The following is a 16,773-nucleotide window of genomic DNA, read 5'->3' on the forward strand; positions in this document are numbered from 1 at the left end:
ATGGGGAAGGTGCTGGGACTGATCAGACGTGTCAAAAAAAGTGGTTTGTGAAGTTTCGTGCTGGAGATTTCTCACCGGATGATGCTCTACAATTGGGGAGACCAGTTGAAGCTGATAGGGATCAAATCAAGACATTAATTATGAACAATCAACATTATACCACATGGGAGACAGCTGACATATTCAAAATATCAATCAAGTTTTTGGTGAAAATGAAAAATGTGTTTTTTACGGAAAAAAACATGTAAACTTTTTGGCCAACCCAGTAGTTCTGATTCACTCTCTCCCCACAGCAGTTTATACTGGAATGGTCCTTAGCCTCAGGTGAAATCCTATCCTTATTTTTATAAACTTCAACAGGATAATCAAGCCTCAGCACAAAACAACCCTGACATTCTTACATTGATACACATTATCACATTATCTGTTGTGTCTCTTTGGACTTTCTTTGGCTCTTTTTTTTTTTTTGTAAGTACTGTATTTTGCCTGTTTCATGCCTTCATTGTACCTCATCATTCATATTTTTCCTCACAGTTAACCTAGATCCTCCCGTGGTTGGTTGCTGTGAACTGGCAATCTTGTCACTTGATATTGCTCGATGTTGCAATTCGTTGGTAATGACCAAATGCCCCTCTCTTCCTACATATTTTAGATGCCCTTGCGGTTGTTATAGAGGTAGCCAACCATGCCAATGACACCATGAAGCAAGGCGTAAGTAACTAATTTCAGTGGCTGGTGTACTATTGTACTGTTGGGAGTCAGGGCCTTTATATGCTCTGTATTCTCTTTCTGTAGGACAACTTCCAAAAACTTATGCAAATTCAGTACAGCTTAAATGGACACCATGAAATAGTGCAGCCTGGACGGGTAAGTGTTTTAGACTGCCTTTTGCAGATTTAATACAATGATTGTTGGCACAGTTTGTAGCTATTTTTCATTTAATTTGTACAAATAGGGTATTTGTTATTGTTACTCTTCATTTACCCAGTCTGAATCAACTAAGTTCATTCTCTCCATTCAAAACATTCATGATGTAAGTCACGGTGACAAGAAGTCCAATTCAATTAGGAAAATGGCAGGGGTCCCTACAGAGTATCTGATTAGATAGCATCGTTTTATTGTATAATGCTGGCCTACCTCACACAACTTTAAAGACAGTTTCATTAAAATCTGTCATGTAAGAGGAGATTATGAGGGGAAGGAGAAAATTGGTATTTTGATGCTCCTAAGAGAGCACAAACATGGCCTAGGGAATGAATTGAGGAAAAGTACAAAACGCAATTGTCAGGATGTTGGCTGTGCCTCAGGATAAAGCACATGCTGGGTCAAATACACTTCAGACCACAGAGTACCCCTGGGGCCAGTATTGGATTTATGAAACTGCAGCCTTGTCCAATTCCTAAATGACTTACAAGGTCTAAAAAGAAACATGACTTTAAGAAGTCACAAGGAAACTATGTCCGCCCAGCCCCCGAAGGAAAAAAAAAAACACAGGAGAAAGGAAGTTGAAAAGGAAATTCTATGTGTGTTGTTGTTGTGCTGTGATGGTAGGACTAAATGGGTGTCTGTTTGGATGAATCAGGTTTTTCTCAAAGAAGGAACTCTGATGAAGCTGTCTCGGAAGGACATGCAGCCCCGAGTGTTTTTCCTGGTAAGTGGCTGTGTGTGTGTTTCTGAGAGCCCCAGGCAGGCATAGCTGCTTAATAAAAGGAGACATTTGCACATTCAAATAGCAGTTTTAGTGGGACCCTTGATGGACTGCATTGCTTGTTTGCATTTCAAGCATGGGAAACAAAGATTCGTAACCAGAAATTTTTTTTTCTTTTTGATTTTAGTGTATTTCATTTTTAACTTGTTTAAAAAAAAACGATTCAATCAATTATTTATTTAGGCAGATGTTAATACCTTACTGTGATTTAGAATTCAGAATCCATTAAATTTGTCTACAATATTTGGAATGAAAGCACATTTTTAAAGAAATTTCCTTTGTAATAATATTTTAATAAGACATTCTGGGTGGTTCTTGTGTCTATAAGCAGAACATAAGTATTTATTCAGAGAGCTTTTAATGCAGAAGTAATATTTTTCTTTTATTCTTGTCTTACAACTTTGTAGCTGAAATTTGTTGCTTTACTTCATCCTATGAAATGTTTCTACTTTCAGTTCAATGATGCCCTCTTGTACACAACACCATTGCAGTCTGGGATGTATAAACTGAACAACATGCTCTCACTGGCTGGAATGAAGGTCTGTGCATCTGTTAGATTTTTTTTACCTAAATATATTTAGGGGAAGAAAAGTCCCTAAGATAATCATCTTTAACTTAATCTTCATGTACTATATTCATGTGTTCATTTCTTCACTCATCATCATTTGTTCATTCATACATTAGTTTATTTGTAATAAGATAGTTATTGAGGACTGCTGTAAACCACATGGCAGTAGGTGTGGTGGAGAATATGAAGATAAAAGGAATCATGATTCCTTCTGTCTCCGCCTCTGCGCTAGTCTCCCCAGGGGCTTAGCCACTAGTAGGGAAGATAATGCACTATGCATAAACACTTATAGACAGTAATAAATATCACTGAAAGGCACAGTTGAAGCTTTTGTTTGGGGGTTCAGAAAACAAAGACTGTGCAGCTTTTGGTGGGACATGGCAGAGGGATTGGTGGCAACTAGGAAAGAAGGAGAACTGAGGAAGTCTTTTTGGAGGAAGAGCCAAGAATAGGTCACACTTGGCCATGCTGAGATGTGGCGAAAGGCGTTCCAGATGGAGGGAATAACGAGCAAAGGCCTGAAGGTGGGAAAGTGAGGCCTCTGTGTATGTAGGTATTTAAATTCACCTGTAGCAGAGAGTGAATGAGGGAGAGCAGTGGTGGATCAAGTTAGAAACGAGGGTTGGTGGTGGATGTCAGCAGCTGGGGCACTGGGCAGCTTCAGCTACACTCCAGAGATGAGGCTTTCAGTAACATGAGTTTGCTCAAATGGTTTTGCTTTCTTCCAGGTCAAAAAACCCACCCAAGAAGCATATCAGAATGAACTAAAGATTGAGAGTGTAGAGCGTTCCTTCATTCTCTCAGCCAGGTAAATTCAAAAACTACGTATGGATGAGCATTTGCCGGTATTGATAGGGTCAGCCATCTCCCGCATTTTTTGTTACATTTAGGTTAACAATTAGACTTAACTTTTTTCCCTCCTTATCGCCCTGAATACCGTGCAGTTCTCTCTTGGTTTACCATGCAGATAAAATGTCTGAGAGCTAATGCTATCATGTGCTAGAAGCACAAAGGTAAAAATGTTCCCTTGAATAGAATAATAATGCTGAAAACTGCTTTGCTGAACATTTTTTAAGTGAACATTTCCAACCTTTTTACAACATTGAAAGGACATAAATCTACGAGGTAGGTGTCATCTTGTTAAAAATGAGGAAGATTAAGTTACAGAAAAATGGAGTTCCTGTCTTATGGATATATAGCTGGCAAAGTCAGGATGCAATACAAGTTTTTTCCTTTTAAATCTGTTGTTAATACACCATGTTGCCTTAAACTAGAACTTTCAGTGACTTACATACATAAATCAACCTATAATACTTTAATGCAAATAGAGTCCTAAAAAACCCCTGAAGCTGTATGAGCCATAAACATATGATGCGGAATTATTGGCCAAGTGGCAGAAGTGGGTGCTCAGCAGGATTTGATGAGTGAAGGGACCGGCGACAGCCTTAGCAGGCTCTACTGCTGGATCGGGGTAGCGCATCTGTGCGGCTCTCAGACCAAACTCTCGATGTTACAGAAATAGTAGCAAATACTGCTGTGACATTTCCTTTGTGCCAGGGCCTATCCTGAGCACTTCCTGTGTATTAATGTATGAAATCTTCTCAGTGACCTTCCAAGGTAAGTGATCACTATTACACCCGTTTAGTGGTGAGAAAAGCCACCCAGTTATAAAGTTATCTGGGTTATCCTCGGCAAACGAGGATTTGGACCCAGGCAGCCTGCTTACGGCTGTGTCCAAACCACTAAAACCAACTAGAGTCTTAGTAGCAGCTGGAGCCATGGCTGGAACCATTTATTTCTCTGCATCAGGCGTGGCGCTAAACATTTTCTGTTTATTTTCTGTTTAAGTTCTGTGATAACTACTGGAGTAGGTGTTGTCTTGACTTTCCATATAAGAAAAATGGAGGCTAAAATCCATGTCCAATTCACTCAACTAGTAAGCAGTGGAGCTGAAATTTGAACCTAGGTATATCTGACACTAAATTGATGCTTTTAACCATAATAATTTTGCCAGTGTCCACGGATGTCAAGGACTCAGACCAAAATCAGAGGACCACAGGAGCAGCTAGCTCCCTGGTCATGTCGCTTTTCTCAGGTGGAGGGGCCGCTGCTGCCTGGCACCAGATCTCAGGATGACAGAAGGAAATACCCATTTCCAGGGTATGCCGAATGCTCCCCCGCTCCCAGACAGAGCGATTATCTTCTTTCTTCCTTCCGAGTTTGAACAAAAGTGCAAGGAACATCAAGTCCCTGTACATCAGGCCCTTTGCAAATACTTAAGCTTGTTTCTTAAAATCAGGAAAGTTATTTTCAAAGATCCAAAGAGGAAATGCCTGTAGGAAGGTCAAGTTTTTAATTGCACTTAAGTTTCCTAACTAAAAACGTGCTTTGTTAAAAACAAAATTCTATTTTATTGATGATTAAACACTTTAGGAAATGATGGTAAATCTTTCTTAGGTTTCTAATCAGGTAAATATCTGGATGTCCACATTTTTCCAGATAGATCTCCTAGACTTCAGGATAGTCATTGGGATTTTTAAGTGTGAGGGGAAACCATCTGAGGGTTTTAAGCTAAGAACTGATCTGGTTTAATTTATATTTTTAAAAGAGCACACTGGTTGCTCTGTAGAAGATAGACCACTGGAGACTAGAGTAGAAGTTGGGAGACCAGGTAAGAGGCTGTAGGTGATGGTCTGTTCAACTGAAGTGGTAAGAAGTGGTCAGGCTCAGGCATAGCCAGTAGGGTTACTGATGGATTGAATGTGGGACATGCAGGAGAAATGATAAAAGTGGAAAGCTCTTGATAAAGAAGAAACAAATCTCCAAGGGAGGGTTAGGGTGGCGTGGGGGGAGGAAACCAGTACATACTAAATGCCATGCTCACCCTCTGAATCCCCCAACCACAATGAGGCAGGTGCGGTAGAACATGGAAAAAGGGTGAGAGGGCCTCCCTTGATCTGGTTCTTGTCTGCCTCGCCAGCCTGATCTCCATTCACTCTTCCTGTACTCACCCCTGCGTAACCTGGCACATTCCACCAGCATGGGTCTGCTTATGAGTCTCTGCGCTCGCTGGCCTACTTCACATCCTTCTGCCTTGTGCAGGTGGCTGCCTCTTCCTAGAATTCTTCACTTTGTTGTCTGCCCTGGGCCAGGCATTTGGGATACAGTGGAGAATTAAAGGGGCCTTTCTTTCCCCAAGCTTATAGTTCATTAGGGAAGACACACACTTATCACATATTAACACATTCAGTTATTATTGTGATTTAAGTAATACACAGGACAAGCACCAGTAGCTATGAGGCTGCAAAACAAGGGCCTTGAACTAGATTTGGCAGACAGTGGGCAGTCCGGTTTAGCTTCTCTAAAGACCCCTGTGTCTATTTGATTATGAAGGATAAATAGGAGTTGGGTAGGTGGGCAAAGAGGAGAGGAAGAGGCTCCTGGTCATTAGGAACAGTGTGTATGAAGGTAGAAAGGTAGAAAGGAGCATGGCATGTTCAAAGAACTAGATGGCCAGTGTAGCATGAACATAGAAAATGAGAGGGAAAGTGACCCAAGATAAACCTGGAGGGACAGAGAGAGATTTCACAGAACCATCTTGTAGATTTTGGCCTTTAGCCTAAAAGCCACAGGATACCACTAAAAGGTTTATACAAGGGAATGACATGATCAGACTGGCATTTTTAAAAGAGTATCTGGTTGCTGTGTGGAAAATGGTTTGGAAGGGGAACTAAAGGCAATGGCTAACCGGACAAAGAGGATGCAAGAGAGGCATTGAGAGTGAGCCCCAGCGTGTCCAGTGTGTTGGGTTGTGGTGCGGTTTGCCTTTACAGGGAACACTCAGAGAGGAGCGGCTTTAGGGGAGAGATCAGTGAATGTGAGGAGCCTGTGTTTGGTCAAAGTGGGGCCATGAAGGAGACAGTTTATGTAAGGGTCTGAATGCCAGAAGGAAGCTGGGTTGGAAGCCTATCTATACCTGGGAATCAACCGCTTAGAGATGAGAACCGAACCTAGGACACTGGATGAGGGTGCACAGAGAAACTAAAGAGTTCCCTGTCAAACTCCTGTAAATCTTCCAATCCTGTCCTCGTTGTCACCTCGGCAAAGCCTTCCCTGCCACCTGCAGAGGGTAATTTACTACTACTGCGTTACTTATCTACCTTACATTTATTTTATCATGTGGTGATTACTTGTTTCTGTGTCTCACCTCAATTACATGTAAGCCCTTACAAATGAGGTGTATTTTGTGTGCCTAGTTCATGGCTTAGTAGCTGGTTCTTAGTAGGCTTCCGGTAAATGCTACTCAAATGAATTGAAGCAGGCTGGCCTTTCGACCTCAGAGTGGCAGGTACAGTTAACACAAGTGGTAAATGGTGTAAGGAGGTCAAACACACCGGAAGTCCTTCTGTTGGGGTATTTTTCCCCTTGGAAATTCATCCCAATCAATGGGAAAATTGTGCTTGTGAAATATACATTTGCTTTCTGGTAATATGCACACTCCATAAAGAAAAGAATACTTGGTGTAGCTGTTTTTTTTGACCCAAGGAAGATTCTGATTCTTCTGCTAACCATGTTACAAAAGGAGATTTAGAATGTCTTTACTCGATGCTGTGGCAAATGTGTGTGGTCTGTGAGATATGTGTTTTCAAGAGCTGATAAACATTGTTTTGGCAGAAACCCACACCAGAGAGAGCCAGGAATGATTAAATGAAAGAGCAGCATATGTGACACGATTTGCAGTCAAACCACATTCCATATGCTCTCAGGGCTCCAGAAAAATCAGACGGCAATTCCCAGATTAGCCATCTGCCTCTCTGTTTCTGTTACCTCTTCCCGTGAAAAAGCGGGGAGGAAGAGAAGGAGGGAGGAATGGCAATCCTTTATGAGTGTTTGCTTGGAAATCGGAGCGTGTGTTTTTAGAGTGCAGTTCTTCAGAGAACATGAACAGAGTCCAGAGGTGACACTGTGGTGAAGGGCTCGGCCTTTAGCCACACGTGGGTCTGATACCCACTTGTAGTGTAGTCCGTTATCTAAAAGCAAATCATCTAACTTTTCGAATCCTCAGTTCCCTGATCTGTAAGTGGTGATGGCGGATGGTGATGTGTGGGGGTCGGGGTATGTGTAAGACCCAGTATATATCCCATGGAGTAGCTCTGAGGAAGAGGTATGGTGACAGTTGCAAGGCATTTGACACAGCTGACTGACATGTAGTAACTGTTAAAGAAATGTTAGCTAGTTGTGACAGTGATGGTTGAACAGTAGAGGTAGCTGAGGCGGTTTGGTTTGGTTTGGAGAGATGGGGGCTGTTTCTGTTTTATTTTGTTATTGGCATATAATAAAAATTTGAGAAATGTACTAGTTTAAAAATTTTATTTGTTAAAAAAATTTTTATTTAAGCCCTGGCTGGCGTAGCTCAGTGGATTGAGCTCGGGCTGCGAACCAAAGTGTTGCAGGTTCGATTCCCAGTCAGGGTACATGCCTGGGTTGCAGGCCATGACCCCCAGCAACCACACATTGATGTTTTTCTCTCTCTCTTTCTCCCTCCCTTCCCTCTCTAAAAATAAATAAATAAAATCTTAAAAAAAATTTTTTTTGTAAACTGGATTTCTGTCTTTTAACAGCCATATGAGTGCAAATTCTAAGTAGCACTTACTGTATCTTGCTGTGTATAATGCACACTTTTTTGCCCAGATTTTTGACTGAAAAATAAGGATATACATTTATACATGGGTAGTACTAATTCCATGTCTATATAAATGTTTTTAACTATTTTATTTCTGCTTATACATTAAGAATGTAACTCTAGAAAGCAATAACGATATCCATATGCAAAATAATACCCCTTATAATACAAAAAACAAGTGTCTAAATATAAATAAATAACACATTGAATTAAAACATTAAAATAAAAGATTTTTTCCTGAAAGTCTGGGCAAAAAACATGGGTAAGCATTATACATGGGAACACATTATACATGGCAAAATACAGTAAGTTAAGAATAATTATTGTGGGGGAAATTAGTGGTTTCTTAGTATCTAGTGTCTCCTTGACCTGCTCTGACTTCATTGAAATACAACAAAATATGCCTATTCCTACCATTATTTTTATAGAAGTTTTCATTTTAAAAATATCATTTGAGAATTAAAAATCCACAACCATACACATTTTCAGTATCTTACTCAGTGTGACACATAACTTTCTTTTATTTTTTATATAAACTTTTATTAATAAAATATTTTGGAGTAAAAGTTCAAATATACTTAAAGTTAGAATGAATGATATAATGAAACCATTTATTTGTCACCCAGACTCAAAAATTATCAAGAGGATTATGCCACCAGTTTTCCTATTTTCTAAAGTATTTTAAAACAAATTGCAGATGGTAGGTCATTTCACTCCTGCATCCCTTCGAGGGTGCCTCTCGAAGAAAAACACATTGTCTTACACAGTCACATTCCCATTGTTATGATGGATTTTATTTTATGATAGAGTTCTAAATTCATTGTTAAATTCTCTCTTTGTCTCCACAAACACACACCCTAAAATGTGCCCCTCTCTCGGGCATGCAAAACACCCTGTGCTGACACCAGCGATGGTCTGAGATGACCCAAGTTTTGCGGGGGAGGAGGTATACAAAAGCACCACAAGAATGCTTTTCTCTGAGTAGGCTTTCCCCCTTTTGGGCTCATTCCTCTAGATTTGAATCAAAGCTCCTGATGAACTGAGGGTAGAAACAGAAAATGTGATACGTTGATGACAGGTAGATGCACCCTAACAACTAAGGCCTATTCCCCCCTATTAACCACTCCTTCAGCATCTGTTTATGGTACCAAAAATATGTTTCCTTAACCCACTGCCCTTTCTAGAAAATCTTAGTTGTAGTTGCTGATCTAAACATATTGAATATTTAGTATTCTATGATATAAATTTGAGTTTGAAACTTGAGTCTTTGGAATATTTTTAAATTCTGGGATTATATCTGAGGAAACTCCTTGGTTATATAAGTAGTCATAATTATTAAGTGTGTGAATAGCTTGTAAAACCAAAGAAAAATACCTCCAAAGTTAGGAGACCTCAAAAGCCACTCGGTGTTAAAACAGTACTTTTGGAAAGGAAGAAAGCACTGTATTTGCTAAAGTGCCATGCGTTCTCTAATGCCTGCTCTGATTAGTTGTGCATGTAAACCTCCAAGTTGCTGCCTGTGACCAGCATTGTTGGAGGGTGGTGCAGTCTGTTGCCATGGGAGAAGGAAAAGAAGTAAGAAAAACGCAAAGATAAAAGCTGACATCTGGTTGATGGAACCTTCTTTTGCCCCCAACAGTTCTGCCACAGAAAGGGATGAATGGCTGGAAGCGATTTCCAGGTCAATAGAAGAGTATGCCAAGAAAAGAATCACATTCTGTCCTAGTAGGAGTCTTGATGAGGTATTGTCTTTTCCTTCTCCTTTTTTTCAGTGCATTTTACTTTTTGTCTTCAAGAAACCTTTCCCAGGGGCTTAGAAAAGCAACATGTGTTTCGCAGAAGCATTGGAGGTCTGTGTGTAATCTCAGAGCTAAATTGTTATCCTTCTGATGTCTCACTGCAGGTCTGTGATAGCATGTAGCATATTCATATTTTTTCTAGTTACAAAACCTCATTGTATAAAATTTAGAAAATGTATTATAGTTTAAGGAAACTAAGTAGCTATCATCGCACTACCATGGGCATCTTTTAAAATTAATTTTGTATTAGAGGATTGTTAGAATGTAGCTAATCTTAATTAGTCCTGAGAACATGAAAAATATAATAACCCCATATTTCATCCCATATCCTTAACAACGCCATCAGCATTGTGAGCCACCACTGCTAAACAAAGGGCTTGATTCTGCAGCAATGTACTTGAGATAATCAGAAGTCGTTCTTCCACAGGCTGATTCGGAAAATAAAGAGGAAGTTAGTCCCCTTGGGTCAAAGGCTCCAATCTGGATTCCTGATACCAGAGCCACAATGTGTATGATCTGCACGAGTGAATTTACTCTGACCTGGAGACGACACCACTGCCGGGCCTGTGGAAAGGTTGGCGAGGATAGGGCCCATCTTCGTAGTTTTTAATAGCTCTGGGCTGTCCCTAGTGTGGGAGCATATTTCCCCTTGTAAGCCATTGTGTGTGTATGGTGGGGGGAGACACTGAATCATGGATGGTATTTTCTTGAAATATTTGGGCTTGGGGCAATCTTGTTAGGGAACTTACTTCCTTCTACCTTAAGGTTATTTTAGCTTGTCAATAGTAAACAATTTCCATTTTTCCAATTTCCAAAAAAACTCACAAATGCACAATTAAATAGACCCTCACATTTACAGATGACTATTTATACTGAATTTATCTAGAGACTCAGTATAGCAAGTTTTCACTTGTCAGTAGGCTCTGCACTTTAAGTGAAATGACCTACAGTGAAACTACTTTTACTGTAAGCTAATTGACATAAGCCAGAGTTAAGTTTCTGTGGTGTCACATCAATGTTAGAAGGAAATGACATTATTCAGGGACCTGCTGTATTTAATAGGGGGAACTTTCAGTGTTGAAGTTATCACTGGTGAAATTTCTAAGTCTTCATGACCTCACTAGTAAGACGTGCATAGGAACAATGATGTCAGTGAGCTCCTGTAAAGATTAAATGAGGTCTTAATTAGAGAGCCTTTAATATAGGGCTAGACATCTGGGAGAGGTGTAGCAGAGGTGGCCGTGGTTATGACAGTGATGGTGACAGTGACAACAATGACAATGATGATAATATAGGTAACACAGGCATTATTGCACTCCAGGCACTGTTCAAACATTTTGCACAGATTGACTATTAAATATATTAGTTTTTGTAGGTAACACTCAGTAATAATCTGTGGCTTCTGTACCTTCCAGTGGGGTATTGTGCACGAGGTCATTATGTGCCCAAACTCCACAGAGTTGTTACTGAGATTCAATGACTGTACAGAGGTTTTGAAAAGCAGACAGCACTATAAATGGTAACATGCCTGATGGTTTGGATACAAAGATTATTCTAAATTAAATAATTCCAATGTGTTTTCAGATTGTATGCCAAGCTTGTTCATCAAATAAGTGTGGCTTAGATTACCTGAAAAATCAACCAGCAAGAGTATGTGAACATTGTTTCCAAGAACTGCAGAAATTAGGTAATATATAAGTCTTAACCCAGAATTCCTTTATTTCCCAGATGCTTTCAAACAGCCTTCTGAAAGAATCATCTTAGACACATTAGCAGTATGATTGGTGATCACAAAATATGGAGGAAATCCTCTTCCTTAGTTAAGATCTCTTAACTAATATTTAGTGGTATTTCCAAGAGAGTTTGGACTAGAGTTTATTTTTAATTCTGAAAACAGTTTTGCTAAGAATATTAATTACAGAACAGTAATTATAGGGTGAAATGCTTAAAATAATTACAAGGGAACTTTAACTCTCAAGTAGTTTTGAAGTTTCTAGTTTCACAGCTATGCTCATTACAAATCATTTTTATCTACCTGTTCAGTAGTTCTCTGTGGAAATATGCTGGGTGTCACTTTGTTAGCCTAATTTTGATCACTTGGACTGAATTAGTGAGGTTTTATTGTACATCTAAATGTGCAGCTTTTCACCAAATACAAAATGATAAGTCATATCTGCTCATTATCCACAGGTATCCATCTCTACAGTTAGGATCAGTGCAACTAGCAGGACTGTTTAGATTGTTATTTTGGGGAAAGATCTTCAGTGCAATTCCTGAAACCTATAGGTTCTGAATTTTAAAAAGATTCTCTTTCATCTCCATGAAGAATAGCTTTTCATCAGCAAATGAGAATTATAAGTGCATAAAACCAGATGACATACTATTTCAGAATATTGAGTCTGTGTACATTTTTTCCAAGAAGTCATATCCATCTAATTAATCTTTTGCCAGCCTTTTTGTTCCTCCATTTGTTTTCTGAGTATGCAATATAGGCTGCAAACATTCAAAATTCATATCTGAACACTCCTCCCTCATCGTGCACACCCATTTGGTCAGTAAATTTTGTCAGACTTATCCCTGAAAGCCTGTCTTTCTCTTTGATTTCTTCATCTCATAACAAGGCCTTCATTGTCTTTCACCTGGACTACTGTAATAATTTCCTGACAGGTTTCCTTGCTGCAAATCCTTCCTCTTTCTTACCACCAGATTTATTTTTCTAAATTCAGTTTGCTCCTGTCACTCTCCAGCCTAAAAGGGCTTTGATCCCCCATTGCCTGAAAGACAGTCCAGGTTCCTTAGAACCGGCCTGTTATTTCCAGACTCATTATTCTCCAGATAGATGATCTAATTTCATCTCTGTCTGTTTTTGCTTATGCTGACCTCTCTTCATGGAGCGTTCCTCCTCCTCTTTTTTTTTTTGGCATGGCAAACTCTGACTTACACCTTAATGGCCAACTCGAACATCTCATTCTCTTCCCAGCTTCTCCTGAACCTGTGCGATCAGAATTAATTGCTTGCTCATCTTGTTTTATAGCCCCTTTTCTAGCTCTTCATTCATTGTGATATTACTTGATCAGGTGTCTAGATACCAAACTATGTTAGATTTTTTTTTTTTTAGTCAGGATTGAAGTTTTTAAATTTTCTTTAAGTTGCTGGTACATTAACATTTCAGAATTCTAAAGGCACAAAAGGATAATCCTTTCATATGGTTTGGTGTTAAAAAAGCAGAAAACCATAGACAGTGGAAAATTTTCCTCCTACTCAACTTCCAACCACACACCTTCTGTTCCCGTCAGTGTCATCAGTTTCTGGCACACACCTTTCCATGGATATTTTATGCCCTGTTTATTGATTTGAATTAAATGGAATTGCAGAATGGTTACCATTAGCTATACAAGTGTACCTGATTTTTTCTTTTAGATCACCAGCACTCGCCTAAGATTGGGTCTCCCGGAAATCACAAATCTTCAAGTGCCTTATCATCAGTCTTACAAAGTATTCCATCAGGGAGGAAACAGAAAAAAATCCCAGCTGCTCTCAAAGAAGTAAGTGTTTCCATTAAACTTGCAGCCTGATAGAGGCTAAATTATTCATATTCATATAATAGACTGTTTTTCATTCATAAAGGAAGATGTCATTTCTCACTACTATTAAAACATGCATTTTAATACTGGTGATGAGGTGTGGCTGGTGCCTCTCTCTGGCTCGGTCTCCCATGTGACCCGAGTCATTTAGAAAATGGCTGCCAAAAGGTTGGCAGAACATTTTATAACAATGATAGAAAGTAAAGATAACTTGAACTCGTGTGAATTTTTTAAATTACTTTGAGCAGACCCCTTACCAGAAGGAAGAACTTTGCAGAATATTTTAGGCATTTTATAAACATTGACCGATCTTCGTGGTTATCTGTAAGCATTGATTGGTTACATACAGCTGATATCACTAATACTAGGGTTGTCTGTCCTTTAAACTTAAAAGAAAACTTCAAAAGTGATAATGGCCTACACAGGCATCACTGCTATCCTATCCCAGTTTGTCAAATTCACGGGTTCAGCCAGCCAAGTCGGAGATCAGATAGTACTGCATTCTGGCCGCTCCCACTTTGGGTAGCTAGTTAATTAGTTCCACCTGTGCTAGTTCTGTGGCCAGCAGCGTTTAAATTTGCCTCTCTTGCTTGATTACTCTATGAAAACAACACGCATTTATTATCTCAGGAGTCCAGGCATAGCTTAGCTGGGACCTCTGCAGGGCCACCATCACCAGCACACCGACTAGGGAAGGGTGTGCTTCAGTCTTCGCTCAGGCTGCTGGCAGAGTTCGTTTCCTCGCAGCTGTAACATTGAGGGCCATGGCTTCTTTTTTGCTCTTCCTAGAGGCTGTTCTCAGCTCCTTGCCACGTGGGCCTCCCAAGATGGCAGCTTGCTTCTTCAAAGCCAGAATGGGAGATAGTCTCTAGAGCTGTCTCCTGGCGAGATGAAGTCTTATCTAATGTAACAGGGTAGTGACATCCATCACCTTCACCATGTCCTGTTGCTCAGGAGCGAGTCACAGGGCCTGCCCACAGTCAAGGGCAGGAGATTGTGTAAGACGGTGACTTTCGGAGGCAGGGGTCACAGGGAGCCACTTGAGAGTCTGTTCACCAGGCCACAAGTCCTAAACTTGGCTTTTTCTATTTCTGTTGTTCTTGTGTTAACAGAAAAGAGAAAGAGAGAAGTTTCAACTGCCAAATTATAATCACTAAAAGCTTACTACGTACTTTTTGCCCAGAGATTAAAGCATTTTTTAGCCCTTTATGAAGTAAAACAAGTTTCTTGTCTTTCAGACCAAAACTTGGGGAGCAGAAATTGATCCTTAAAATCATCAATAATAGCAGAATTTTCTATTTATTTTTCTGTTGGTACAGTTTTGTTGTTGTTGTTGTTGTTGTTGTTGTTATTTCAGGGACAGAGTTAAAGTTTTAAGTAATTTTCCCTAATTACCAGAACAAGAAAAGCAATAAACAACATGCACAGTCCCCAAAATGCAGCTTTAAAAAAGCCTTTTTGACCTTTGGAATTATTTTTCTTCTGGCAGCCCAGAAAACACAGACGAACCCACTAAGAAACATGTACATGCAAACGAGGCAGACTCCCAAAACTGCTTCTGAAAGGAAGGGCTTTCACGTTCGTGGTGATGGCACTATTTGTTCAGCAGCAGACTTTGAAAATAAGCAGTTTCTTTCCTAAACATTATTATTATGGTTATTGCATTCAGAACCATTTATCAAAAGGAATTCTGTTATTTTAAACTTTTTTGTCTGAGCACCATTAAACTATGTATGGGGTTTGCTTATTTTTAAGGTATCGGCAAACACAGAAGATTCTTCTATGAGTGGCTATTTATACAGATCAAAGGGCAATAAAAAACCTTGGAAGCACTTGTGGTTTGTCATAAAAAATAAAGTGCTATACACATATGCTGCAAGCGAGGTAAGATCTGGAATCTAAAGAGGCATAAATTGGGGGACTTGTTTTATAACGAAGACTGGAAATAGTTGCAGTGTTTGTTTAACTTATTTGTTTTGTTTATGTTTTTTGTTTTGCTTTGCTTTTGGAAGGGGAGATGTTGTTACTGTTATTTTTAATGTGAACAGGGTCTTTGTTTTGTCTAGAGAGCTCTTACTCAAAAATATTTGGAATTTTCCATAGTATTAAAATGTAAAAGGTTTTTTTCTCGTGTCATATGACTGTCTACTTCACTGAACGCAGAGGTTTTTGTCCTTTCTTCCAAGCTCTGTTGGATGACACCACCTTGACAATCTCCAGATTATATTGATCAGGCATCAGCACTGATCCTCTAGACTGTCTCTGGGTTATAAACAGCTTCTGACTGTTTGCTCTAATACTGTGCTTCTCTCCTGTCTGATCACCATGTGTTCCAACGTCTATGAAAACCTCTGCTCTAAGGCCCAAGCTTTTCCTTAGAGAGACAGGAGTAAATCACTTCCCTTTCTAGGCTATATTTTCTGCATTACCTCCCATGCTTATAGGGAAATATGTGAAATTCAATGGATGTGAACACATTGAAAATCGTCTAGCACGGTGGCTCCTAGAGTAGGTGGGAGTGGGTGGCTCAACGAATATTGTTGGATAAAGGAAAATTGAATAAGTTGCTAGAATTATCATATGCATATATAAAATGAAATTAGAGCTGTGTACATCAGGAGTTCGCACATCTGAATCTTGTATCAGTTTTAAAAATCATCACCCTCTGTGTCTTTTTAAATTAGGACGTGGCAGCTTTGGAGAGCCAGCCTTTACTAGGATTCACTGTCACTCAAGTCAAAGATGAGAATTCAGAGTCTAGAGTATTTCAGTTGCTGCACAAAAACATGGTATTTTATGTATTCAAAGCAGATGATGCTCACTCGGCTCAGAAGTAAGTAATTTAGACACTTTTCTTGTATACACGCAAGTTTGAGTGGTTACTTAAAATGATTGATAGTAAGATAGCCTACTTCCATGCATGGGGACAACTGAGAATTTAAATCGGGATCTGAATTAGAACGAGTTAAGATATTACTCAAACTCTTTAGAATTGCTTCTAAAGACAGGCAAGAGTATCTGGAATATTTTCAGGAGGCAGAGGGAGAAAGAAAAATAGGTGGTTCTGTCCAAAATATTCTGTGTGCACATAACCTCTGAGGAAGCAGCGTGATGCTGCTCTGCTGAGAGGAAGGAAAGCTGAGGTATTTGACCTTTTCTTCAATCAGGGTAAGAATCTCCTCTTGCAACAGCCAGGACTTGGCAGTCCAGCGGCTCCATTGTGCTGGGGAACGGCAGGAGTTTGAACAGCTGCTTGCTAGCGTCTTTGGGGAAAAGGTCAAACACATTAAGAGGCTCCCATGCTGTTCCCGATCACTGAGTGGAAGGACATAGATTTTTATTTTATTCCGTTTCATTTCATTTTATATCAAAATAGATGGTAAAGACTGAAATAGTCTTTTCAAAATTCCAACAAGAATATTCAGATATCA

At 39.6% G+C, this 16,773-nt stretch overlaps 1 protein-coding gene across 2 annotated transcripts in view; it reads left to right on the forward strand.

The window, feature by feature from the left end:
- The window catches only part of FGD6 (FYVE, RhoGEF and PH domain containing 6), a 112,480-nt gene that overhangs the window by 89,556 nt on the left and 6,151 nt on the right, over positions 1-16,773 (forward strand). For both annotated transcript variants that reach the window (XM_045826518.1, XM_045826519.1), the window contains exons 10-20: positions 653-711; positions 796-867; positions 1,583-1,651; positions 2,164-2,247; positions 3,005-3,084; positions 9,599-9,701; positions 10,186-10,332; positions 11,343-11,445; positions 13,179-13,303; positions 15,098-15,226; positions 16,027-16,175. In XM_045826518.1, the coding sequence (XP_045682474.1) occupies positions 653-711; positions 796-867; positions 1,583-1,651; positions 2,164-2,247; positions 3,005-3,084; positions 9,599-9,701; positions 10,186-10,332; positions 11,343-11,445; positions 13,179-13,303; positions 15,098-15,226; positions 16,027-16,175 (1,120 nt within the window). The remainder of the gene's footprint in view (positions 1-652; positions 712-795; positions 868-1,582; positions 1,652-2,163; positions 2,248-3,004; positions 3,085-9,598; positions 9,702-10,185; positions 10,333-11,342; positions 11,446-13,178; positions 13,304-15,097; positions 15,227-16,026; positions 16,176-16,773) is intronic.

This window comes from Phyllostomus hastatus, unplaced genomic scaffold, assembly GCF_019186645.2.
Source record: "Phyllostomus hastatus isolate PE091 unplaced genomic scaffold, TTU_PhHast_1.1 phas_scaffold_755, whole genome shotgun sequence".
NCBI lineage: Eukaryota > Metazoa > Chordata > Mammalia > Chiroptera > Phyllostomidae > Phyllostomus > Phyllostomus hastatus.